Source organism: Leishmania braziliensis, chromosome 23 (genome assembly GCF_000002845.2).
Source record: "Leishmania braziliensis MHOM/BR/75/M2904 complete genome, chromosome 23".
Lineage (NCBI taxonomy): Eukaryota > Euglenozoa > Kinetoplastea > Trypanosomatida > Trypanosomatidae > Leishmania > Leishmania braziliensis.
Genome location: NC_009315.2, coordinates 193,629 through 216,158, shown reverse-complemented (window position 1 = coordinate 216,158; position 22,530 = coordinate 193,629). Strand labels below are relative to the sequence as shown.

Genomic DNA, 22,530 nt, shown 5'->3' with positions numbered 1-22,530 from the left:
AAGACACCGACAAAAAATTTTCTTCGCCGAGGCAAGATGGTCGAGTGGTCCAAGACGTCACGTTCAGGTCGTGATCTCCCCTGGAGGCGTGGGTTCAAACCCCACTCTTGTCACAGTTTTTCAGCAGACCCTTCTTTCAAGACCCGCAGACGTAGGAAAAAGACAGAAAAAACTGGGCCGTAGGCCCCTCAAAATATACTGCGACTTGGTGCTTTCATGATGACACGCTGCAGGTGAGTTGAACGTTTGGAGTGCGGATAGTACGGGCGAGTGCGTGAGTGAATCCATTCCGTTCTTGATGCTTTCTATATGGGTGTAAGAGAAGCACTCACGTGTAGCGTCCGTGTGGCTCAATGGAAGAGCATCTGACTACGGATCAGAGGGTTGCAGGTTCGAATCCTGTCACGGATGATTTTTTTTTTTCTGTAGTAGTTTTACTTTGTCTTCACCTTGAAGGGGTCTCTACTAGTGCGGCTATCCAAGGTGACTTCGAGTACGACCATACTTGAGTGAAAACACCATATCCCGTCCGATTTGTGAAGTTAAGCACTCACAGGCTCAGTTAGTACTGAGGTCAGTGATGACTCGGGAACCCTGAGTGCCGTACTCCTCTCTTTTCTTGCACCGAGTACTTCATACTCGGAATGCAGTGAGAAATTAAAGTGTGACGCTGCGGTCCTATGGTGTAGTGGTTATCACTTCGGACTTTGAATCCGAAAACCCAGGTTCGAATCCTGGTAGGACCATTTTCCCACTCGTCGAGTCAGCGGAAACGGAGAACCCCCCTTCTTCTAAGTAGGGCCTTTTCTGTAGGCGTGGGTGATCTAGTGGTTATGATGTCTGCTTTACACGCAGAACGTCGCGGGTTCGAACCCCGCCCCGCGTATGGTTTTCTGGTTGGTTTGCACCGTACGCGCCCAGTGGATGGGGAAAAAAAGAGCTGCTCCCGGCGGGGCTCGAACCCGCGATATCCGGTTCATAAGACCAGCGTCCTAACCAACTAGACCACGGGAGCGTGGGAACTGGAGCGAATACCGAGCCCGGTCGTGAGGTGCGTGAGCACACGGGGATCAAAAGCGGGAGGAGCAGGAGGAGGGGTGGAGACGGGAGGCTGTTGAGAATGAGGCATGGGTTTGCTTTCGAGAGATGAAATCCGCCAGGTAAAATGTACGCACGTGCGCGTCAAAGTCTACAGTGCTGTGGTTCTTCTTTTTTTACTTCTGTAGTCTACTCCGTTTCGGTAGCGACATGAGCACCAAATGCTCTGCGCCGGTGGATCATCTAAATCTGTGCCTTTTTTGCGGTTGTGATTCCCCCTCCTCTCCATGCGCTGCTTTACCAGCGGCGGCACCGCATCAGCCGCTGCATCGTGCGCCGCATCGCCCCACCCCCGCCACCAAGCAGAAGCCCTTCCGGCGCAGGCATCGGAAATGTGGACACCACAGTGGCCGCCGTCCTCCCAGCTGTGCCCGGCGATTGGGGGCAAAGATGTGGCGGCACGTACGGTGCGGCGCGCAGCAGGCGCGAGCAATTCTCGTTCAGCCGCCGCGCCAGCACCTCGGCCGACGGCGCATCAGCCGGCAGGACACCAAGCGTCCGCCCGTCCGTCACGCTGTAGAGTGACACCTCAGTCACGTCCTGCACCGCTAGGCACGACTCGATGTGGTGCAGCTTCACCGTCGCCGCGTGCTCCAGGTCCAGGACCCCCGCCGCTGTCGGCGTGTACTCGTCCGCCGTATCGCTGCGCAGGTCCACGGCATAGAGGGAGCGAAAGAGCGCCAGCTTGTGGCTCAGCTCCGCTGGCGCAGTCTCCAGCGTGTATCCCGCCTCGCCCAGCAGGTTGAGCAGCACTGTACCCGTCATGAGCGCATCGTACCCAGCCTCGTGCGCTGCATTGCTACCGCCACGCCCCAGCAGCGTCACTGGGTCGTACCCCTCAAAGCCCAGCGGCAGCTCAACGGTGCAGTGCGGCGACGCGCCCATGTATGCCTCGTGCAGGCCGCCAAGGCTGATATTGTCAAACCGACTGCGCGGAAACAGATCGTGGCGCGACGCCAGGTAGCGAGTGTCCCACATGCACGGAAACAGCTCCCGCGCACGCGCCTTCCACTGCGGCAGCTGCTCCGGCAGCGCGCCGTCCATCGCGGACATGAGGAAAAGCCAGTCAGCGAAGCAGTTGTGGCCGACGCAAGGCTTGCGGCTCTTCACCAGCTCCGTGAAGACAAGTCGGAAGCCGACTGTGTCAAGCAGCTGCCGCCGCTCCTTCTGCGCTGCCCTCCACGCATGCTTCGACACCTCCTCCGGCGACAGCACCGCCAATGTTACCACATACCCACTCGGACCCGCCCGCCGCGAGCGCACCGACAGCTGCGGATATTCACGCGCCAGCTCCAGCTCTAGCTGCTCACGCGCTGCGCGACTTGCTTGCACCGGCAGCACCGCCTCCTTTCCACCCTCCACCGCAACCGACGCTAGGAACGACACACTGCCTACCTTCTGTTGCCGCGCCTCTGCCCACGCCGCCTCGACGCGCCCCACCAGCGCCTGTGCCGTTTGCCTCGCCTCCTCCAACCACAACCTCTCCGCATCCGTGAAGAGCGACTCCGCAGCCGTCTCCGGCTGTGACACCGTCGCCGCGAGTCGCGCGCGCAGGGCCGCCTCGCGCGAGGCGTCGCAGAAGGCCATGCCGTCGTACACCCACCTTTGAAAGTCCATGCCGTGGCGCCGCAGAAAGGCCAGCGCCGACGGACTCACCACAACGTCGCCGGCACGCTCCTCGGCCGTGTAGTCGTCCGCAAACTGCGGGAAGAGTAGAAAGTTAAACGGGTACGCCACGTAGCGCTGCGGCGCCGGCGCGCCGACACCGGCAGCAGCAGCACTGGACGACACGGGGATGCGACGGAAGAGACACACGCCGACCTGGATGATCGAATATCGGCTCGCTGCAAGCCGCTTCGAGTGGTACGTCTCCGACGGCGCAAAGGTAATTGTCTCTGTTACCTCCGGCACCCCAATGCCCGTCATCTCTTCATCTACTGCGTAGAAATCGCATGTGTGCAGAAGCTTCTGGAAGTGTGGGAAGACCGCCGGGAAGTTGTCGCGACGCACCTGCATCCTGTCAACAGTGGTAGCCTCTGTGCGATCGGTGCGTGTATGCTTTCTGGGTCTGCGTGCGTATGTGCGTGTGTGTGTGTGTGTGTCGTGGTCAAATTTTCATCTCCGTGAGAGACGACGCGCGCTGTGGAAGGCACGGGCACCGCAGGCCACGTCGCCAGGGAAGAATAGAAGCAACAACGGCACAAAACAAGGAAAAATCAGCGTAGAAGACATGACTCCTGTACGTGAACGTTACACTCGGCTGCCAACTACCAAGTAGTCGAGAGAGGGAGCCGCCGCCGCCGCCGCAGCAGCAGGACACACTCACCATCGTCCGAGACACGTCACCATATCCCTCCATTTGCATGTTGCGAGTCACCTCCAGGAGATGCGTTCTCTAACGTCTTCTGTCGCCCTTCCCTCTCTTTTTTTTTTCCTACTCGGTACTGCGCGCAAGAGCTGCGGTTCTACTCGCCATGCAAGCACGGACATGTAGCACGCACAGGCATCAATACATGCCAGTTTTACCCGCTCTCTCTCTTTCTCACTCTCTCTATCCACGCCCCCAGTTAAGCAGCAGTGCACTGCTGCTATTCGAATGCTTCTTGACTGCTCATCTTCAGGCGCCAAAAGACCACCGTGCTGGGTAGCGAAGACACAGTTCAGTGCTGTGCGCCAAACCGGACACCCGCGACGGCTTCCTGGCTGAACCGCCGTTGCTCGCCGTGTCGTCCATACCGAGGTCGTAGTACACAAACAGGTGCGACAGGTACGAGTACGACAAAATGCCACGTATCTCCGCCGCAGGGACCGTCTGGCCGTAGCAGTCGGTGACAATGGATCCGCGGCTGAACGTGGCTGCCGCGCTGCTGCCGCCGCCGCTACGAGACCCGCCCTCGCCCCTCTTGCCGCTTGGCGAACTGTCACTGCCTCGCTCACCCACCACGTCGTGTGGCACTGCATAGTGGCGCTCGTATAGGTACTCAAGCGACTGCGAATTCAACAGGTAGCACAGCTGCGGCAGCACCTCAATCACAAACTCGAAGGTGTACGTCTCGCCAGGGTACAGCACCACCGGCGGCCGCTCCTCACCCACCACAACCGGCGTTATCGTCACTAGCTTTGTGAGAAGGTCGATGATGCGCATGCTTGACAGATTTGCACCCGGCCGCATCTCGCCCCACAGCGAGCTCGCCGTGAGGAGAGGCTCACCCTGCTTCGCACCAGCAAGGGCACCACCGGTAATAGCAGCATCACACAGCACACACGACGAGTGCAGGTCGAAGGAGGTGCTGTGCAGACGCGCCACGCTGGCCGTCACGTTTGTCACTGACAAGTTGAGCACAAGACGGTCGTTGCTCAGTGGCGACGTTGAGGACACGCACACAAGCGGCTCCATTATCTGCACCGGCATCACGCCACTTCCAAACACCAACGCCGACGCTGCCTGCATCGAGCCCACACTACGCGCCAGCACCGAGCTCAAAATGAGCGGCGGGTCTCCCGCCTCGACCGCACCACCGCCCCCAGCCGCACACAACGGCAGCAGTACCACCATTACCAGTGCAGTGTCGACTCCGCGCAGTGACGCCGCCTCAAAGTCGGGCAGCGCGAGCTCAATCGTGTACTTGCTTTCCAACAAGTCTGGGAGTGCAGCGCCGGTGAAGTCAACGGGCACGTCTTCGCCAGCAGCGCTCGCTTCCGCTGGTAGCCGCCGTGGCGACCCTTCGTCCGCCGCCACTGTCAACACGTTCCCAATCACCTCGCAGTGGACGCCGGCGCTGGCGTCCCAGTGCGCATCACCGTCGCCGGGACTCGCGCGGCGGCTTGTACAGCCGCTGTTGCTATTGTTCGTACACGACAGCGATGTAGTTGCCATGACCGTCGGCAGCGAGTGCCCCGCCATCGACGGAGGCAAGGTAGCCAACAGGGACAGCTCCGTCATGGTCGACTCGTGCAACGGCGTTGAGACGTCCTTCCTCGGGGTCGCGCCGCTCAAAGACCACGTGTAGCGATGACTCGACCAAAACTGCGGTGTCCCGCAGACAAACGCGCTGCCAGTGCAGTTGATCCACACCTCCGAGGTGAAGGGTAACATCGGTGGAGAGCTCGTCTGCAGCACAGAAGACGGCTTTTCGCCCTCTGACCCCGCCGACGAGTCACTCTTATAAAGGAGGAACGGCACCACCTGCACGGCGCCGAACAGGTGCGACCAAGCTGTCTCCAGTGAGTGGACACCGACCATGGAGAGAAAGGTCTTTGCCGCCTGCTCCTTCGACACATCCCTTGCCACGTTGTCGTACGTGACGGTGAGGCGGAAAGTTAGGGGTTGGCGCGACACAACCTTCATCTTCTCCGTCGGCGCGAAAGGTGAGTTGGCCAGGTCCTCCTCCGCGGCGGTGACTGGGCCGAAGGTCACCTTCAGAAAGCTGTGGAGGACGTTCATCAGAGCACTTTAGACTTCATGCTCGAGTGTTGCTTGTGTCGCCCCTACGTGCGCACGCTACAACACACGTCGGCGAGTAGTCCGTTGTAGAGGAAAAAAATGTTACAATAGTAGCACGAGTTCACCAAAGTGGGTAGCAGCGGTGTGAAAGGGGGAAAGCGAGAGAGAGAGGGGGGGGAGGGCATACACAGTGAGGGGAGGCTACGTATTGAGGGTTGGCGCTTCCTGAGTTGTAGTGACATTGACGGCACCGTAGAACGGAACAGAAGCCGAGCACGGCTAGCTTTCTGTGCAGTAGCCCAGCGCACCCTGGATCCCGCCAACCCATCCTATGGGAGGCTTAGTGGCCCTTCGCCGCAGCCTACACTAGAAGAGTGTGTAGGGTTCCCCTCCGCTTAAAGACCAACAAAAACGAAAAATGTATTGTCCTCCCATCTGGCATGAGGAGGAGGAAGAGGAGTACCACGAGGGCAAACACTAAAGGAAAGTCACGACAGGATTGTGGCATACACCAGCACGCTCTAGTAGAAGCTGCAAGAAAAAGAAAGAAAGAAAGTGAACACAGTCTATTCGTACAGAGTCACACACGGGGATCGCCTCCATCACGGCCGTCACGGAAGAGCCACCTGAGTGCCGACAATGATAACCAGCAACCAAAAACTTGACATACCCTGTCTCCGAAGAAGTACACACCGTCGTCTCCGACGAGGGGTAGAGCGGGAGGAAAAGTACCTCAGCACTCTCTCGAAAAGAGGGCATACGTACACCCAGCCCTTTAGTCCACTTCACCAGCCGTGAAGAGGACGCGCCGAGCACTCTCTAAGATGTCCGTGGCCACCTTGTGCCTCTTGTGAAATTCCTCTTCTTGAGTGGCGACCTCTTGGCACAGTCGCTGCAGATCCTCCAGCGTTACATACATCTCACTACCATCTGAAGCAGTCTCTGAGAAGGGAATGAACCGTAGCGATCGCTGAGCTGACTCACCAATCAATGTATCTCCTTTGGCAGTTTCAGAGCTGCACTGCACGTCGTTTGACTTCCTTGATAGCGTTGGAGGCGCACATGCGGTGTTCGTGGAGTCCTGCAAAGCACTCTCCTTCTCGGGTCGAGTGGTTGAGGAACGCTGTGACTCCTCCACCCGCTGCGTCTGAGGGCGATGCTGACTCCCTTCGCTCGCTGCGGCGCCCTCCGCACTTGCTCTGCTAGCGTCTTCTCTCGGACGCTTGCGCTCTGACGACAGCACTAGGGCTCGCGAGATGGTCGATCTGTCCTCTTCGTTGTCGTCCCGCCGCAGTCCCGGCGTCCATGCGGCAAGCCCACTAGCTGCATAGCTTTCTTTATTTCTCTCCATCCCCTGGTGCAGACTGCGTCTGTCGTGGAAGGGGGTGGCTGCTGAGACAGAATGGGTTTCGTGTGCAAGAAAGGTGCTCTCTGCCCTATTCCCCGCCATTGTCGTTGTCTTTATATTGTGGCCTGTCGGCGGGGTCGCATGCTCTAGCTCGTACTCCTTCACAAGAATCTTACCGCGAAAAGTAACGTAACTGTTGCCGGCCTCTGCCCGTGCGTCTCGCCGAGCGATGTAGTGCCGCCCACTGTGCAAGACGTCCGATGGTGAGTCAAAAGCTACTGCGCGTGGTTGAACGTTTCCGTGCGCGTCGCACTCGAGAACGCTGCTAACGTCGAACTCCTCGGCCAAATCGCGGAGTGTCACACTCGATTGATGATACACAGGCACAAACGTGCGACTGCCTTCTTCGCGAAGAAACAGCGTCGTCCCAGTGGGTGGAACAGGTGTTCGCACAGCGCTGCTGCTGCTTCCATTGTCTGACGTAGCGGAGTCCACCACCGGCCGCATCGCTGATGGTATGGGTATACTCATCACACTTCCACCCAGAAAGAAAGGGGGTTGGCTGTGTGGATGGAATGCCAACGAGGAAGCTGACGTTTCGAGACAGGAAATGCACGCTGAGCAAGAGTGCACTCTTAGTGCAGACGAATGCTGCTTTACCCCCCACACACACACGCGCGCGCCTGCACAGACGAGGAAACAATATATACAAGGATGGAGGGAGAATATATATATATATATGAGAGAGAGAGCCAAAGATCTATGTAACCCAATGGCTACGTAGCTACTGTAGGCATGAGCGGAAGAACTGCTATCGACCAATGACTTAGCAGTGAGAATGGCGCTGCTACTGGCAGTTATGCCTCCGTTGTCATGAAAGGGAAGTGACCGAGTCAAAGCTACCCTGCATTTGAACTTTTCGCTTCGTTTGGAGAAGGTAGAGGGGGAATCGGGTCAGGTTCTCAGAGTAACACATACAAGGCTTGCCGTGACGTCATCTGTTCCCTCCCGCATAAAGTTTTACGTGCTCTGAGCGGATGTTGTGTGCCTTACCTTGTCCGCTGTTAGCGACTCCAATAACTTTGGGAACACCGTATGCTTCGTGGAAGTAGAAGGTGACCGTGTCACTTCTACACTCAGGAAGTACCGATGTACTGATTGCAGGCGCAGGCAGAAACCGCAGCTGAGCACCGGAGGAGGTATTTGAACGCGTGTACGAGGCCATCGCTGCTGAAGCGGTCAAAAATGAAAGGAAGACCATAGAAAAAAAGCGAAGTGAGACAGTAGAGACTTCGGTTGTGCTGTGAGTTTGGCAGCACCTGCCCCCCCCCCCTTTCAAGGTAATGATCGCCTCCGGTCTGCTTGATAGATGTGATGGGGTGGGAAAAGGTCGGATTCGTGAGTCAGTGGCTACAGAAAATACTGGTGTACATGGCGGTCGTGCTGAAGGAAATACCGCTGCTCTACTTTTCCGTCTTTCATGCCCCTTTCTTTTGTGTAGCACCACCAGTGCAACAAGCCAAGCGGTGAGAGTAGCAGTGGAGAGGGAGAGAGAGACGAGACGAGACGATCAAATTTGTATATAAAAACGATATTTCGGTGGACACTAGACCACCGTATCGAAGAAGTGAAGGAAGGTAGGCTCGTCTAGGCTTTCCATAAGTTGTCTTTGTGAAAACAACTCAAGCGAGACTTGAAAAAGAAAACTGAAAAGAAAGTTCCAGAGTCAATGTGCGCGCGCACAGCAACACATAATCGCTATGAGGGATGGGGAGTGATTAGAAAGCACCCCTCTGCTTACTCCAAAGCGCTGTCAAGCTATACAGAGCATGTCTCATATTGCCTACATGAGGGCAACAGCGGTGCCGCAGCTACGACCGAGTGGACTCCATCAGCTTGGTCGTGATGCAGTGTGTTACCCACAACTTGCGGCCTCACTCGCGCACCGCGTCGTCACCGGCAATCAACTGGGCACCTTCATCCTTCTCGAGACCGTCGCCCACATCACGTCCCATCTGCGTCTCCAGCATGTGTCTTGTTTCCGTGGGGAACCTCGTCATTTGCCCCAGTCTGCTCAACGATGCCGCCCGTGGTTGAATCAGGGCTGCGAAACGTGGACTTCACAATCTTGAAGTGCGTCGCCCCGGCATCGGTGGGCTGGCTCGCCAGCTGCTCCGAAAGAATGCACCCTTTGGTGACCCCCCTCCCCCGCCAAAAAACCAAACTTCTGCTCAGTGGAGTTTGAAGCAGCTGCAGAAGAGGTGTGTGCACATGTTTGCGACCGGCTTGGGACCAGGGAAAGCGAGTGGTCCTTTGAGCAAGGCAACGGTACCACCACTGTTGCAGGTCCTCGATAATGCCACCTGGAACAGTGGTGGTACCGTTGCGAAGCTGAGCACCTGCAGAAGGGAGCGGATACCAAGCCAGCAAACGTCACCGAGCAGTTCCAGATGCGAGTTACAGGTGATTTTATACTGCAGCGCTTCCAAGAAGGCTCGTAAGGAGCTGAAGAGCATGCAGCAAATGCCATCAGCCTCAATGCGGTGCTCAGCCACTTGTTTCACGTACGGTCCCTAAGAAACCATTAGTTCTGTCCATGTGCAGCAGACCCTGGGCGCAAAGTGCCTCCAATCACGACTCCAGCTGTTCCACCGTAGGTGTGGAGGGCTTTTTTTTTTTACCAAGAACGTGCTGGTTGCTCTCAGTACACTTTATCACCCACTTTTGCCTGGTGAGGAGATCGATAGACATGCACACGACCTCAGCATTATGGGTGGCACCAACCTCATCTTACATGACAGGCACAGCCTTTGCAGTTTTCCCTGATATGAAGGCTCTCAGTGCACCCATCGATAGCTTAGATCTCCACTTCGGCAGGGCGACTGCCTATGACAGTCACTTGCATATTCCAAGCGGCTATGGCAGGCGCCCACATGTTGTGCGCGATGGCTGCGGCATCGAGGAGGCCAAATCGGATAATGCCGGTAGACCTGATTCCGTGGCTGTGCTTGTTTCTGTGCACGTACGGTGGATATTTTCCTTCATGGGTTTCTGCGGTGACCAGGGGTCGAGGTGAGAGGTTCTGCTGGAAGAGGTTGAAAGGATTTCCTTTCCAGTGTGACCATTCTTCACTGCGCCATATAACGCATGCTGTATGGCGCAGTGGATATGTAATAAGATACTGCGAGGACAGCGGTGTTAGAGTGTCGAAGACGCGCGCGAGGGCACGGCTTTTATGAATCTGCAGATGAGGTGATGGCAGCGAGTGCGTGCTGCCCTGCTGACTCTAGCGTGCGGTCCATCACCACCTGTGTCACGTACGCAAACGTTGACCACTTTTTTGCAAGGTCGGGGTCGGCGATGAGAGGCTCACCTTTGCCAAGTCGCGTCACGCTATCTCCAACGTCGCGCCACAGTTGCTCCATCTGCTGCACGTCGTTCGTCTCCGGCGCGACAGAGTACACAATTTCGTTCCTTTCCTCTTCTAACCGCTCATAAACCTCAAACACCTTGGTGATCTCTGCTGCGCCATTTTGCTCTCGTTCTGCAGTTGCCGGCGCTGCTGCCAGTGTATGACGCTGTACCACAAAGCGTGGCCGATCCTCTGCCGTGGGGTTGATAGCACCATGCACGATCACGGTGCCGTCGCAGCAGAAAATCTCCACTGTTTGGTCGTGGCAGTCGTGAAAAGTGCACTGAAAAGAGGCTGTCACTGTTGCCAGCGCTTCCGCCGCTGCGGCCGCCGCAATGTCGCGCGATTTACGTGTCGGTATGGTGAACTCTAGATTCCCTTCGAACCCTGTGATGGCGGCAGGCGCCGATTTCCCTTTCGGTCTTCGCTGTGACGCCACTGTTGCTGCTGCCGCCGCTGGTGTGCCTGCTGGGCTCACACTAGTTGTCACATAACTTGTAGCGTCGTTGCCGGGCTCCTCCTCGTCCCGTAGCGCATCGCACTCCGTCACACGGCCCGCTACCCCCGTTGGGAGTGCAAAGTCGACGATATGCAAAATCCAGCGGATGCAGTACCACCCCAAGTCACCAAGCGCGCCATGCGGCTCCAGCAGTGGCTGAAGGCGGATGTCGTTTGCCATGAAGGTCGGCGACGCCGTGAAGGACATATGTGCATTGATGTGCACCGGTCCGCCGAGTTGGGCTACGGCGCAGCACACGTCCTGCAGTCGCTGACTGTGGGAGAGAGCGGTCCCGTCCATAAAGAGAAGGCGTTTTGAGGCCATGTCATGTAGACACTCGAGTAGCTCAGCGGCGGAGCGGGCGGCTGGCTTCTCGCTGACGACGTGCTTACCAAACTCGGCACACACTCGAATCCACGCCGGTCGCTTCGAGGTAGGCAGTGAAATGTACACGACATCCACGTTATCTGCGCGCACAACATCCATATACGAGCCGATCTTTGGCGCCACAAACAGCTGCTGCGCGCCGGCACCCGCCGCCTTCGCGTTCTTGTCGGCCTCGACATCCCTTTGCAGCCGCTCTGTGAGCTCCCTCCCTTTGCCAGCATCTCGGCATCCGATAAAGGTTACCCGGTGGCCCGAGCGGTGGATGGCCAACCATGCCTTGCGCGCGACGGTGGACGCGCCGAGGAAACCAACTCGCAGTGACTCCTTGCGCATCTGCTGGCTTCGCTGTCTTTTGCACACACCGTGTTTCTAAGTGTGGTGTGCTTCAATGATCTTGTCGCCGCAGCTGACAGTCATGCCTGGTAAGAGAGGCGATGCAAGTAGTGTGATGTGGCAGCTTCCAACAGTGCGTGCGATGGCGAGCGTGCGCGCTGTTTGGGGGAAGGGAGGTGGAGGTGAATGTGGGTTGTTTCCGTGAGAAAGAGTGCGGGTAGGCAATCCGGTGGGACAATAACAAAAGTGTGTGTGTCGGCGAGTCTGGGAGCGGGAAGCCGGAGCGAACACGAGCGAGGCCGCGACCCCACTGGCATAGTTATATGCAAAGCCCCCGCCCCTTTGGAGCATTTTTCGGTGTGTCAATGAGCCGTGCTAAACGTGCTGGTTGCTGCAGACGACCAACTTTTTGGGCGGCCACCACGCGCAGGTGTGCCATCGCACTACATTGCACCCGCCCTCTTTTTTGTTTCGCCTCGTTCCCTGGGATATGTGGCCCACACAAACACACCCACACACACACGTTTCTCTTTCGCTGTGCACTGTCCAGTCAGCAACAACGTGCACCTCCCCATATAAGCACTCCGGTGGCGCGGAGAAGACCACTGGAGAGGATCCAGGAAAGAGAGAGAGAAAGGCTCAAACACTAGCCCAGCGAGAGGCCCTTTTTTTTTTGTTCAATGCGCCCATTTCTCTGCCATACAACACCCAGTCAAACGCCTCTCCACCCGGCCTGTCACAGACACATCCGCGCGGCGCAAAGCAGTGGCAGACAAGCACTACAGCAATACGCTGACCCAGCCATCTGAGTGCAGCCCCTGCTTCTGCCCACCCACTCCACATGCGGATGAATATCGTTGTATTGGTTCCTACAGGAATGTAAATGACAGGAGGACATAAAGAGGGAAAACAAACAAAACAAAGCGATACGTACAGGGATGTCCAGAGAGATGAAACGGCAACACTTCACAGTTCAAAAGGATGGGGGTGCAAGCGCGGCAGGAGGGGAGAGGGCCACGAACGTTGAGGTCTATGTTGTTGTTGTTGTTGTTCTTTTCCACTTGTTATTTTATGCACTGCTCACCCCCGCGGATAATCGCCATGATACGGGGCACACCTCAAGTCACTGACCCGCCCACCTACTCGCGCACCGACTCAGAGATCTACACCGAGGCGGCAACATAAAAAACGAAATCAGCCAGAGCGAAGACACCTCAGATGGAACCCCAACAACGAAGAAGAGCAATAAATATGAGTGCCACCAGCTGGCAAGCGAAAGAAAACACTACGCTCGATACGAATAAATCAAAGGCGCAAAAGAGCAGCAGCGAGACGCCGGGCAAGTGATCAACACAGACGTCTACCACCTGCTCCGGCAGCCACACAGAGAACAGAAGGGCGCACGTCAAGGGGAGAAAAAGGCCACCACGACGAACACTCATTGACGCACAGACGCAGGGCGAGAGGCGAAGGGGAGACCCGCTGCCTTAGATACTGGCAAGCGCGTCTTAGCCTTCATAATTCATCATCAACGCACCTACTCGCACGCCCGTGCGCATTCCCCCCAGCTGTCCGATCCAGGCAGACAAACGAAGCGCGTGCCGGCACATTAGATGGTAAAGCGCGCCATGAACGGCGTGTAGCGCCCTTCGCTGAAGACGTACGCAACGACAAGCGCCATGATGAACGATCCGCGTGGGAACGACGGATGAAGGGCGATAGTGCAGCTCTGCCGGCTTCCGCCACCCGGCACCAGGAGGTACTGCGGCCATCGTTGTGTCGGAATCGTCTTGACACTGTTTGGGTCGGTAGAGAACATGTCCTCCTGCTTCAGTTCAACACCACCAATGAAGATTTGTTGGTCGGTGTTGTTGATGAAGGTCAGCTCAGTGCCACGTGTCGGGGTCTTGCCGTCAAGGAAGATGTCAATAGGGCAGCCGCGGGCCATAAGCGGAATGCCGTAGAACTCGGTGTACGGAATCTCTTCCAGGGATGGTGGACGACGCTCGAAATACGGCACTGATGATTCCTGCAGAGCCTGCTGCTGCTGCTGGCCATACTGTTGCCCATACAGCCCCTGTTGCGGTTGGGGTTGCTGCTGCTGCTGGCCATACTGTTGCCCATACGGCCCCTGTTGCGGTTGGGGCTGTTGCTGCTGCTGCTGGCCATACTGTTGCCCATACGGCCCCTGTTGCGGTTGGGGCTGTTGCTGCTGCTGCTGGCCATACTGTTGCCCATACAGCTCCTGTTGCGGTTGGGGCTGTTGCTGCTGCTGCTGGCCATACTGTTGCCCATACAGCTCCTGTTGCGGTTGGGGCTGTTGCTGCTGCTGCTGGCCATACTGTTGCCCATACAGCTCCTGTTGCGGTTGGGGCTGTTGCTGCTGCTGCTGGCCATACTGTTGCCCATACAGCTCCTGTTGCGGTTGGGGCTGTTGCTGCTGCTGCTGGCCATACTGTTGCCCATACAGCTCCTGTTGCGGTTGGGGCTGTTGCTGCTGCTGCTGGCCATACTGTTGCCCATACGGCCCCTGTTGCGGTTGGGGCTGTTGCTGCTGCGCCTGAGCTGCTAGCGTTGCCAAGCTGCTCTGAGAAACATTCAGTGAGTTCAGCTGTGGTGTTTGCCCAGGCGCTGCCAGGGAGGGCGGTGTAACACTGGTCGGTGACGGCGCCACTGGCGATACGGCTGCACTGGCTATGTCAGGATTTCGCTGGTTCACAGAGGTCACGGGCAGTGCCTCCTTTGCGTCCGGGGGGGGCGTATTTGGGATCGGCGCGGACGATGTCAGCAGCGCGCTCCCTATCGGTGCTGCCAGTGACTGTGATGGCGGTTGGTCACCCGCGGGGGCCGCTGGTTCGGGTTGCGGCTGTGCATTTCCTGGGATACCGGTTGCAGCAGGGATCGGCTGCGGTGACTGTTGCACAGGAGACATGTTAGGTGCAGCGCCGCCAGCTGGTTGTGCCCAAATCGGAGTGACTTGCGCTGCCTTTGGAGGCTCGTACGTCGTGCCTAAGAAGGTTTCGAGGGGTAAAGCAGCCGGGTTTTCGGCCGCGGAAGATGACTGCGCCTGCGGGGCCGGCGGCGGTGGCGGTGCGCCAAACAAGTCGTCGAGCAAGTTGCCCGTCGCAACACCACCAGCGGGCTGGCCGGCCGGTAGAGCCGCCTCCGATGACGATGCGTTGCCGACCTGGGGTGACGCGTTTCTTGATGTGTGCTTGTTGTGTTTCACAAACTCCAGCTCCTGTGGCACAGTGTGCATGAGCCCAGCCTCTACGCCAGCAGGGTAGGGTTCGTACTGCATGCGGTTCAGAGCGATTATTGTCTGCTTGAGTTGCTCCGTCATGCTCTCGGCGTCGTACAGCTTGGCAGCCAGCTTGTCCCAACAGTCGCCTTTCTCGGAAATGTCGTAATACTTCGCCTTCGGTGTCTCTCGCACGGCCTCCTGGCTCTTCAGCTCCGTCAATAGCGTCTGCAGGTAGTCGATCTGGTCCAACAGTTTCACCACGTCCTGCGTGACGTCGCGTTGACTCTGCAGTGCCTCGAGGCTGCCCATATCCAGATGCTTCGCTATGAGCTGCGCCTCAATGTCGGCGATACGGCCCTGCGTGACGTCCTGCCGCGGCTCCGATTCTTCCAGGTTCGGCGCGATGCCAGCCTCGTGCGCGGAATTGTCGTCAATGCTCTTCACCTTCTTCTTCCAGTAGTCAATTTCGTTCCGCAGCGCGGCGGACGCGGGAGACCCGGTGGTGACCTTGTCCTTTGCGGCGTACTGCGCATCGTACTCCAACTTCTTGATCTCGCGCGTTACCGTGCGGATCTGGTCTTCCAGATCGGCGCTGCTGGGGAAGAGGACGGAGGTCCGCACAGCAATTTCGTTTGCCAGGTCACTATCCATCTCGATCCCGTCAAAGTTGCCGGAGATGATTCCTTCACGTAGGAGGACACGCAGCGTGTGGTCTGGCAGGCGAGTGGGCCCGGTCGATAGAGCGCCGGCGTCGCCGCCACCGGTGTCGGCTGGGGGGACAGCTGCGTTGAGCTGAGAATTGGCGCCCTGCGCCCCCGTCGCGGCACCGGATATGGACTCGGTTGTCTGCGCTACACGCAGCTGCGGGACAGGTGTGCCGACAGGGTGCATGCAGAAGAGCACGTCAAGGCGTCCTGGATGACCGGAAACGCGGAACGAGATACCTTTCTTCTCACATATGGACTCACCCGCAAGTACGCTACATATGCCTGCCAGTGGGATCTCGAACCCTGTGAGCTTGGCGGTGTTCTTGCGGTTGGTGAAGTCGTAGATGCTGAAGTTTAGCGCCCGATGATCTTTTGGTGAGTTGAAGGAGAGCTCAAATGCCTTGGTGTCGTTGAGGCCATCGACGTCGGAGAAGATGACCTCGTTGCTGCTATTGCATACTGACGGGTTTGTGGCGATTTCAAGCCCTTTGCGCGACATGACCACCACGTACGCGGAGCCCTGACGGCAGAAGTACGCATTGAGCTTCAGGGGGCATACCTTGATGCTGTACAGAGGCATGATGGCAACGATGACGGCGGTGCCACACCGGCGGCAGCGAGCTCAGCGCAGAGGGAGAATGAAGCGGATGTGTGTATGAAATGAAGGAAGAAGGAGGAGAGAAGGCCGCTCAGCGACGCCACACCGTCTCAGTGTGGCTCGAAAAAGACAGGCGAAGTAAAAAAGGAAAACCAAAAGCGATACTTCTGCGTGTGTGTGTGTGTGTGTGTGTGTGTTGTTGCTGGCGGTGGTGGCGGGAGAAGGCGTTTTTTTTTTGTGGAGGGAGGAGGGAGGGGTGGGAGAGGGGGCACGAAGAACAAACAGGAAAGGCAAGGCTACGCACTATTACGCCAAACACACAGCCACCACGTCTGCTGCGTAACAGAGGAACCAGCCACACGTGCGGGAGGGGGAAAAACAGGCAAAAGAACTAGAGAAAGAGAGACCAGGATAACGTGAGGTCGCGACAGCGGTGGCCGCAACAGTGGCTGCGAAAGGAGAGGGGGAGAGAGGCAATATGCAAATGAGGACACGCTACCCTTTGAAGAAGCAAATCCGTGTAGAGAGACAGAGAGAGCAAAGGAGGTGATTGTACAGTAGGTGGTCAAAGAACACAGCGGGGGAAAGTAGAGAGGGGGGAGGGTCGAGGGAGGTAGTGGCGATACTGAAGGCTACGCTTGAAATAGGAGAGGGGCATACATGTGTGTGTGTGTGCGTCTGGTGTGTCGGGGTGCCGTGAGCTTACGTGATGAAGGAATCGGCGTGTTTTGCCGTCTCTCCATAACCGCAAATGTTTTGCGCAGTGAGAGAGAGGGTGTAGTATGTAAGGTCAGGGAGCAGCAGCAAACCACTGGCCCCCCCCTTGTCACCATCGAGGGAGAGGACGGAGACAGCGACTGGATCCTCACAGACCTCCTTGCTTCCCTCTTCTTGCCTGCATTTGGCGCTTGCGTATGGCTGTCAAAGATAGTAAAAAGCAACAAGACGTAAAGTGTGGGGGAAGAGAGAGGGCACCACCCCATCCTTCTTTCCTACCCGCACCTCCTCTACGTCTGCACATAGCGGTAATAAATCATACACACCCACACACACGGAGGGAGAGGTAGGCTGGCTCGAGAAGGGGAGAGGAAACGAATACCATGTGACATGGGAAGAGGGGAGAGGCCTCGCAAGCAAATGTACGGAGGGGGGGGGAGTGATGAGGGTGCAGAGCTGTGCTTGTGCAGATTGGCTACGGTGCGCACGCCTTCAGGCGGTCATGTCTCTTATTTTCTAGTGATGTGCTAGCTTTTGTTTTGTTCTCTTCTTCTCTGTAAGTCAAGATGGCGGGCCCACCGCTCACCAAGCACACATCTTGGTTGCCTCCTGTGTGAAGACTCATAGCTCGTTCCCGGTTACCTGCTTGCTTTTTACCCCTTCATGTTCACGCACATGTGCCTAGCAGAGATGACAGCGGATAGTTGGCAGGCGCGCATCACTGATAGACTGAGAGGTATTGGGTACACCTCGACTAATCCCCTTCCCTCTTTTCTTCTCTGCCGCTGTCCCCTTCAACTACCGCTGTCGAGCTCGTCCCACTTGACTGCGTGTGTGACAGTGAACAGTTGCGTTGCTTCGCCAGCCTGAGAGGGGAGAGCGAGAGAGAGAGATGAAGGCAAGGAGAGAGTGAGCTACGTCGAGCTCATTCGTAATCCTGCGTATTCTTCTCAATCAATCCGACTGCCACGATGTCTGTGATCGCGCCGCCTACACCGAAGACACACCGGCAAGGATAGAGCGCATCTTTTTCTGCAGGAGCGTCGATGCCCATGAATGTTCTATGTGTCTTTACAGACGCGGGGGCGGCGCCACTTGTCTGTCCAGCTTCCTGCCTCACTGGGTGGAGATGTGAAGAGGGTCGAAAAGGCCGGGGAGGATGGGAGAGAGAGAGAGGGGGGGAGAGGGGGAGGGGGAGGGAGGGTTACTCCGAAGACACGGACAATGTAACGAATGAGAGAGAGAGAGAAGGGGTCGCGGGATTACCGGGATCCCTTCTCAAGAAAAAGCGGCAACGAAACATAACACTGACAGATGCAGCAACGCCCTCCCTTCCACTGGGCATTTTTGTTCAATGCGCCCATTTCTCTGTCATACAACACCCAGTCAAACGCCTCTCCACCCGGCCTGTCACAGACACATCCGCGCGGCGCAAAGCAGTGGCAGACAAGCACTACAGCAATACGCTGACCCAGCCATCTGAGTGCAGCCCCTGCCTCTGCCCACCCACCCCTGCCTCACAGGGTACACCACAGCTGCCCCCATTTTGCTGGTCACCACCTGGCGTATCCCTCGAGGTGGCTCGGACTCCCCACACCAGTAGGCAGTGAGGGCCAGGTGGGGAAACTGGGAGGAGGAGAACAAAACCCCAGACACATAATCTGAATGGTACAAATTTGTTCATTATTACAAGTCGCTCTGACGCTACGCCATCTACGACCTCACCGCCGACGTTGGCAGCAATACATCGCACTAAGTTCCCCCACGTCCTAGGTACCTGACACTGATGCCAGGTGGGGGTGTCCCCCCACTTCACTGAGGTGCTTTTCCACTGGAGCAAGAAGACAACACGGATTATTCCCCCCGCTCTCGTCGCTCCGTTATGACGCGAGAGACGGGGGCAAAAACGATGAATGGAAAAAGAACAACACATACAACAGGCGAACCACAGGGACGGAGGGGGTTTTCTGCTTTCGCAGGGACTGGAGCGCTCGCTCGCTGGCATGGAAAGGGGAGGGGGGAGAAGGCAAGTAGAGCGAGTGAGCGAGCGAGAGTTAGTCGTCAGTACTGACTATGCAAGACACACCTTCATAACATGTCTGTCTGAGTGTCACTCGTCCTGTTGCGCGGCCTGTCGAGCAGCTTTCAAGGCCATTAATCGCCGCCGCGCTTCCGCCATGCGAAGCTGCAGAAGCGCTTCCGCATCGTCTGCCTCAGTTGTCGAGTCCACCGTGCCGACCGACCCCTGGTCTTGCTCCTGCAGCTCTACCTCCGGCAGTACCTGCGCATAAACGTCGGTGCTCGCTGGTGCAGCGTGCGCAAGTTCGCGCTTCAGCTCACATTCACTGGACGCGTTCTCGCTCTCGATGTCGCGGGAGCGCTTGCGTTCTTGTCGCAGCGTCTGCATCTTGTCCAACTGTTTCCACGGATCGGCCCGGTCAGCTTCCTCTTTCCGCGCCTCCACGATCCGTTCCCGCATGCCGACCACTGCTGGTTCCTTGTACCCCGAGAGCAGGCGCGCCGCGTATGTCGTGTCCGTGATCATTGGGGCCACAGCAAGACGAAACTGCAGCCGCACCTCCTGCCGTGGCCCGCTGCTGCGGCTGAGTACGGCGTCCTGCTCCACAAGCGGCACGTAGCTGCCCACGCAGAAGCGGTTCCCGTGCATCGCGCCCAACGCCTTGACCATTAGTGCATCTTGCAGAGCCTCGCATCGAATTACCCAGAGTACGTAATCGCCTGCTGGGTGCCGGAGCCTTACGGGCTGTGTTTGCTGTTGCAATGTCGGGGTTGCTTCGGTTAGCGCGCTCGCAGGTGTCTCTGTGCTTGGAGTCTCGATCTCCGCCGTGGTTGGCACCGGCGGCGGCGAGGCAGGTGCGCTAGTGATGTTGACGGCAGCCAAGAGTGCGGCTGCGCCGCCATTGCTTGAGGTGCCGGGAGTCGGCCGACGACCCAAACTGAAAAAGGAGGCGGCCTTATTCTGCAGACCCGCCGCCGAGGCAGACGACATAGCGCTGGCAGTAACGAGGGTGCCGACGGCACCACTCGCCGCTGCCTTCGTATTCACTCGCAGCGCCGCCAACTCAGCTTCGACCGCAGGCCCGTCCCAATAGGAGCTGAAGGTGATATCTTGCGCGGGAAATGGGGCTTCTGCGGTGCCAAGGTTAGCGTCGGAGGCGAAGAACTGGTACGCTGTGAAGCGCGTCCGCTCTTCTTCGCTGAGACAGCGCTTTTTCTCCTCGCACCAGGAGCCAATGGACACTAGGTTCAGCTCTTCCACGGGTGCCTGCACAGCCGCCTCGATCTCCTTGTAGTGGTGCCGGAAGACAGTGGGCAGCAGCGTCACACTGTTCGGAGGGATAAGGATCAGCAGCTGTACCATTACATCCGTTGGCTTGCCACGCTCTGCTGCGTCGATCATCGCCGTGTTAGTCTCGCCGGTCTGCAGCGCTGGCATCGGAAGCCCGTCCATGCCGTCGTCGTCGTCCTCCTCCTCGGCGGCGTTGTCGGGGTTGCCATCGATGCGCCTCGCAACGCGTCCAGCAGCGGCGTTCACTTCTAGTCGCCGTCGCGCGATCTCTCCAAGTGCATCGTAGGAGAGCACACCGCAGTACGTAGCTAGTTTTGACAAAGGGGGTGCCCTGCCGTATGGGTAGTAGCAACCCCAGTGCTCCACAATTCCGGCGCTGTACTGCAGCGCCCACTGCAGCATTGTCCAGTAGCAGTAGCACATGGACTCGTGTTGCTTCTCACGTCGCTGCTGCCGCTCGACAAAGGTGGGCTCATGCGCCTTCGCTTCTTTTTCGTCTGTGAAGCCCCACTCCAGCGCGCCACAGCCACCGTTGTGCACCTGCAGAGGACCTTCACTTCCACCCCTTTTCGCCTTGCCAGGCAGCTCCGCCAGGCGGCTAAGCAGGTAGCGGGCGGACGCAAACTGAATGTGGTTTGTTGCCGGGTTCACCAGGGTCCGCCCACGCGGCACAAAATCGGTCGCCAGTAGTGAGAGAAGTGCGTCTAATGTGCCCTCCTGAATGCTGCCGCCGATGGTGGGCAGGAAGTCGTTGCCGAAGAGCAGCAGCACAAAGACAACATCGTGCAACGCGTGCTCAAAGGTGAGGGTGGCTTCCTCGGCGTCCACCGGAGACACAGCAGCGTCCGCGACAGCTGTAGCAGTGTCGTCGCCGGGTGACATGTGAAGGATTTCGCGAAGTCGCTGGCGAAAGACGTGAATGCTAAAGAAGGTAGAGAGCCAGCTATCTTTCACATGCGATGGCTGCGCAGCGGCACCGGTGCAGTGACCCGGAGAGGAACGTGGTGGCCCACGGTGGGCATGGCCGCCCCGTCCGTCGACCCGACGCGGCCCGTGCAACGAAGGACCACCGCCGCGATGCGGATGAGAGGAGAAGCGCACGTGCCCGTGGTGGTTGCGGTGGTGGTGGTGATGCTGGGGTGGTGGCTGCGTCTTCATGGGCGGCCTACCTCCCAGAGAAGCCGGCGGCTCGTAGCGCAGGACATGGATACGTGGCTCGTGCAGGATTAGGCTTGTCACGGTAACGTCTGTGTCAGAGCTGCAGATGACATGCGACGTGTTGGGGCCGTAGCTCGAATCAGCGCGAATGCGGCGGATGAACTCGGCAATTTTGTTCTCGCCCTCGCCGGGGCGTAGGACATCGTCGACGATGATGTTGAGGAAGGGGAATGCGTACGGCAAACCAGCAGAGTCGCGGGCGGCGGAGTCCACTGACGCATCGGCGCTAGCTATGCGGACCCGCTCTTCGCGAAGTCGTTTCGCGTTGATCCTCTCTGTCCTGCTCACAGCGTAAAAGTGCAACGCCTCCGTGACTTTCGCCATGAAGCGCGTCCCGACGCTGATGCAGTTGCTATCCCACAGGTCATTGATGTTGCCCGCCGGCTCGTGATGGTGGAAAGACGACGACGGCCAGGCGGACGGCTGCCGGCGCGCCCCACGACGCCGCCGCGCACGCTGCTGCGACATTTTGCCCAGTGGCGACACCCCATCCACCGCGATGTACACCAGTGCCTTGGGCTGGACGAGGTTCGAGACCAGGTCGTCGAGGAGGTCAAACAGCTTGCGCAGCACTACATCCTCCACCTCATCGACGGAGCTGAAGCGGTGCGAACGGTGGGTTGCTGTGATAATGGTGGCAGCTTGGTACAAGAAGGAGTTGAGATCGATAAAAAGGTTGTCGGTGCTTTCGCGAATGTAGTTGGTGACTGCGCTGTCGGCCGGCATGAAGCAGTCAGCAAAGCGCTTCCGAAGCCATGTCAAGAGCAGCGGTACACCCATGATGATGCAGCGGCGCGTGCGTGTATGTATTAAGTGCGTGTGTGCGTTACCGCGTCTATGCCAGTGGTCTTATGTGAGTGGGGTTGATCTCGTACTTTGCTCACCACCCCTCTTCCCAGGCTTCTCTTCGAGTACCTGCACAGACAATCCACACGAGCGGGTGATCTCATCACACGCTTGGGCTGTTTCCCGTTGGCGTGTCGTATGTCACGCAGAGAACAACCCCCCAACCACGACGACACACGAAAAGGGGGAAAACAAAAACTGAGAGCGCGTGGGTATCGAGGCATAAAGGGGCATACATAGGCAGGCGTGTAGGCGCTTGTTTGTACGCATGAAAAGGAAACCCAACAGAAACAACAGCAGAGAGAGGCCCGATGGTGCGTATGTCGGGGGAGGAGAGGGGTGGTGGTGGCAGTGATGGTCATGGTGGCA

At 57.8% G+C, this 22,530-nt stretch overlaps 6 protein-coding genes, 7 non-coding genes and 1 pseudogene across 14 annotated transcripts; 5 read left to right on the top strand and 9 right to left on the bottom strand.

Moving 5' to 3' along the window:
* Positions 1 to 30: 30 nt before the first annotated feature.
* Positions 31 to 113, top strand: LBRM_23_tRNA5. The gene has a single exon. It is a non-coding gene; the product is annotated as a tRNA-Leu (tRNA).
* Positions 114 to 173: 60 nt separating this feature from the next.
* On the bottom strand, positions 174 to 240 carry LBRM_23_snRNA1. Its single transcript, XR_001182249.1, has one exon. It is a non-coding gene; the product is annotated as a small nuclear RNA, U1 snRNA (small nuclear RNA).
* A 99-nt stretch (positions 241 to 339) lies between these two features.
* LBRM_23_tRNA4 lies at positions 340 to 411 on the top strand. The gene has a single exon. It is a non-coding gene; the product is annotated as a tRNA-Arg (tRNA).
* Positions 412 to 490: 79 nt separating this feature from the next.
* LBRM_23_rRNA1 lies at positions 491 to 610 on the top strand. Its single transcript, XR_001182248.1, has one exon. It is a non-coding gene; the product is annotated as a 5S(MS) ribosomal RNA (ribosomal RNA).
* Positions 611 to 674: 64 nt separating this feature from the next.
* LBRM_23_tRNA3 lies at positions 675 to 746 on the top strand. Its single transcript has one exon. It is a non-coding gene; the product is annotated as a tRNA-Gln (tRNA).
* A 67-nt stretch (positions 747 to 813) lies between these two features.
* LBRM_23_tRNA2 lies at positions 814 to 886 on the top strand. Its single transcript has one exon. It is a non-coding gene; the product is annotated as a tRNA-Val (tRNA).
* A 55-nt stretch (positions 887 to 941) lies between these two features.
* On the bottom strand, positions 942 to 1,015 carry LBRM_23_tRNA1. Its single transcript has one exon. It is a non-coding gene; the product is annotated as a tRNA-Ile (tRNA).
* Positions 1,016 to 1,335: 320 nt separating this feature from the next.
* Positions 1,336 to 3,114, bottom strand: LBRM_23_0650 (conserved hypothetical protein; the record flags this gene model as incomplete). The annotated part of the gene is made up of 1 exon (XM_001565087.1): positions 1,336 to 3,114. The coding sequence occupies one exon, from the start codon at positions 3,112 to 3,114 to the stop codon at positions 1,336 to 1,338; it is 1,779 nt and encodes a 592-aa protein (XP_001565137.1).
* Positions 3,115 to 3,715: 601 nt separating this feature from the next.
* Positions 3,716 to 5,542, bottom strand: LBRM_23_0640 (hypothetical protein; the record flags this gene model as incomplete). The annotated part of the gene is made up of 1 exon (XM_001565086.2): positions 3,716 to 5,542. One exon carries the CDS (start codon positions 5,540 to 5,542, stop codon positions 3,716 to 3,718), a length of 1,827 nt encoding a protein of 608 aa, XP_001565136.2.
* A 775-nt stretch (positions 5,543 to 6,317) lies between these two features.
* Positions 6,318 to 7,421, bottom strand: LBRM_23_0630 (conserved hypothetical protein; the record flags this gene model as incomplete). Its single annotated transcript, XM_001565085.2, has 1 exon — positions 6,318 to 7,421. One exon carries the CDS (start codon positions 7,419 to 7,421, stop codon positions 6,318 to 6,320), a length of 1,104 nt encoding a protein of 367 aa, XP_001565135.2.
* Positions 7,422 to 8,761: 1,340 nt separating this feature from the next.
* LBRM_23_0621 lies at positions 8,762 to 9,475 on the bottom strand (annotated as a pseudogene). Its single transcript is given in 2 exon segments — positions 8,762 to 9,463; positions 9,467 to 9,475. Coding segments are annotated over 2 exon segments (711 nt in total).
* Positions 9,476 to 10,123: 648 nt separating this feature from the next.
* LBRM_23_0620 (oxidoreductase-like protein) lies at positions 10,124 to 11,521 on the bottom strand (the record flags this gene model as incomplete). Its single annotated transcript, XM_001565084.1, has 1 exon — positions 10,124 to 11,521. The coding sequence occupies one exon, from the start codon at positions 11,519 to 11,521 to the stop codon at positions 10,124 to 10,126; it is 1,398 nt and encodes a 465-aa protein (XP_001565134.1).
* A 1,609-nt stretch (positions 11,522 to 13,130) lies between these two features.
* LBRM_23_0610 (conserved hypothetical protein) lies at positions 13,131 to 16,052 on the bottom strand (the record flags this gene model as incomplete). Its single annotated transcript, XM_001565083.1, has 1 exon — positions 13,131 to 16,052. The coding sequence occupies one exon, from the start codon at positions 16,050 to 16,052 to the stop codon at positions 13,131 to 13,133; it is 2,922 nt and encodes a 973-aa protein (XP_001565133.1).
* Positions 16,053 to 18,897: 2,845 nt separating this feature from the next.
* LBRM_23_0600 (putative 5'-3' exonuclease XRNC) lies at positions 18,898 to 22,095 on the bottom strand (the record flags this gene model as incomplete). Its single annotated transcript, XM_001565082.2, has 1 exon — positions 18,898 to 22,095. One exon carries the CDS (start codon positions 22,093 to 22,095, stop codon positions 18,898 to 18,900), a length of 3,198 nt encoding a protein of 1,065 aa, XP_001565132.2.
* Positions 22,096 to 22,530: the final 435 nt, after the last annotated feature.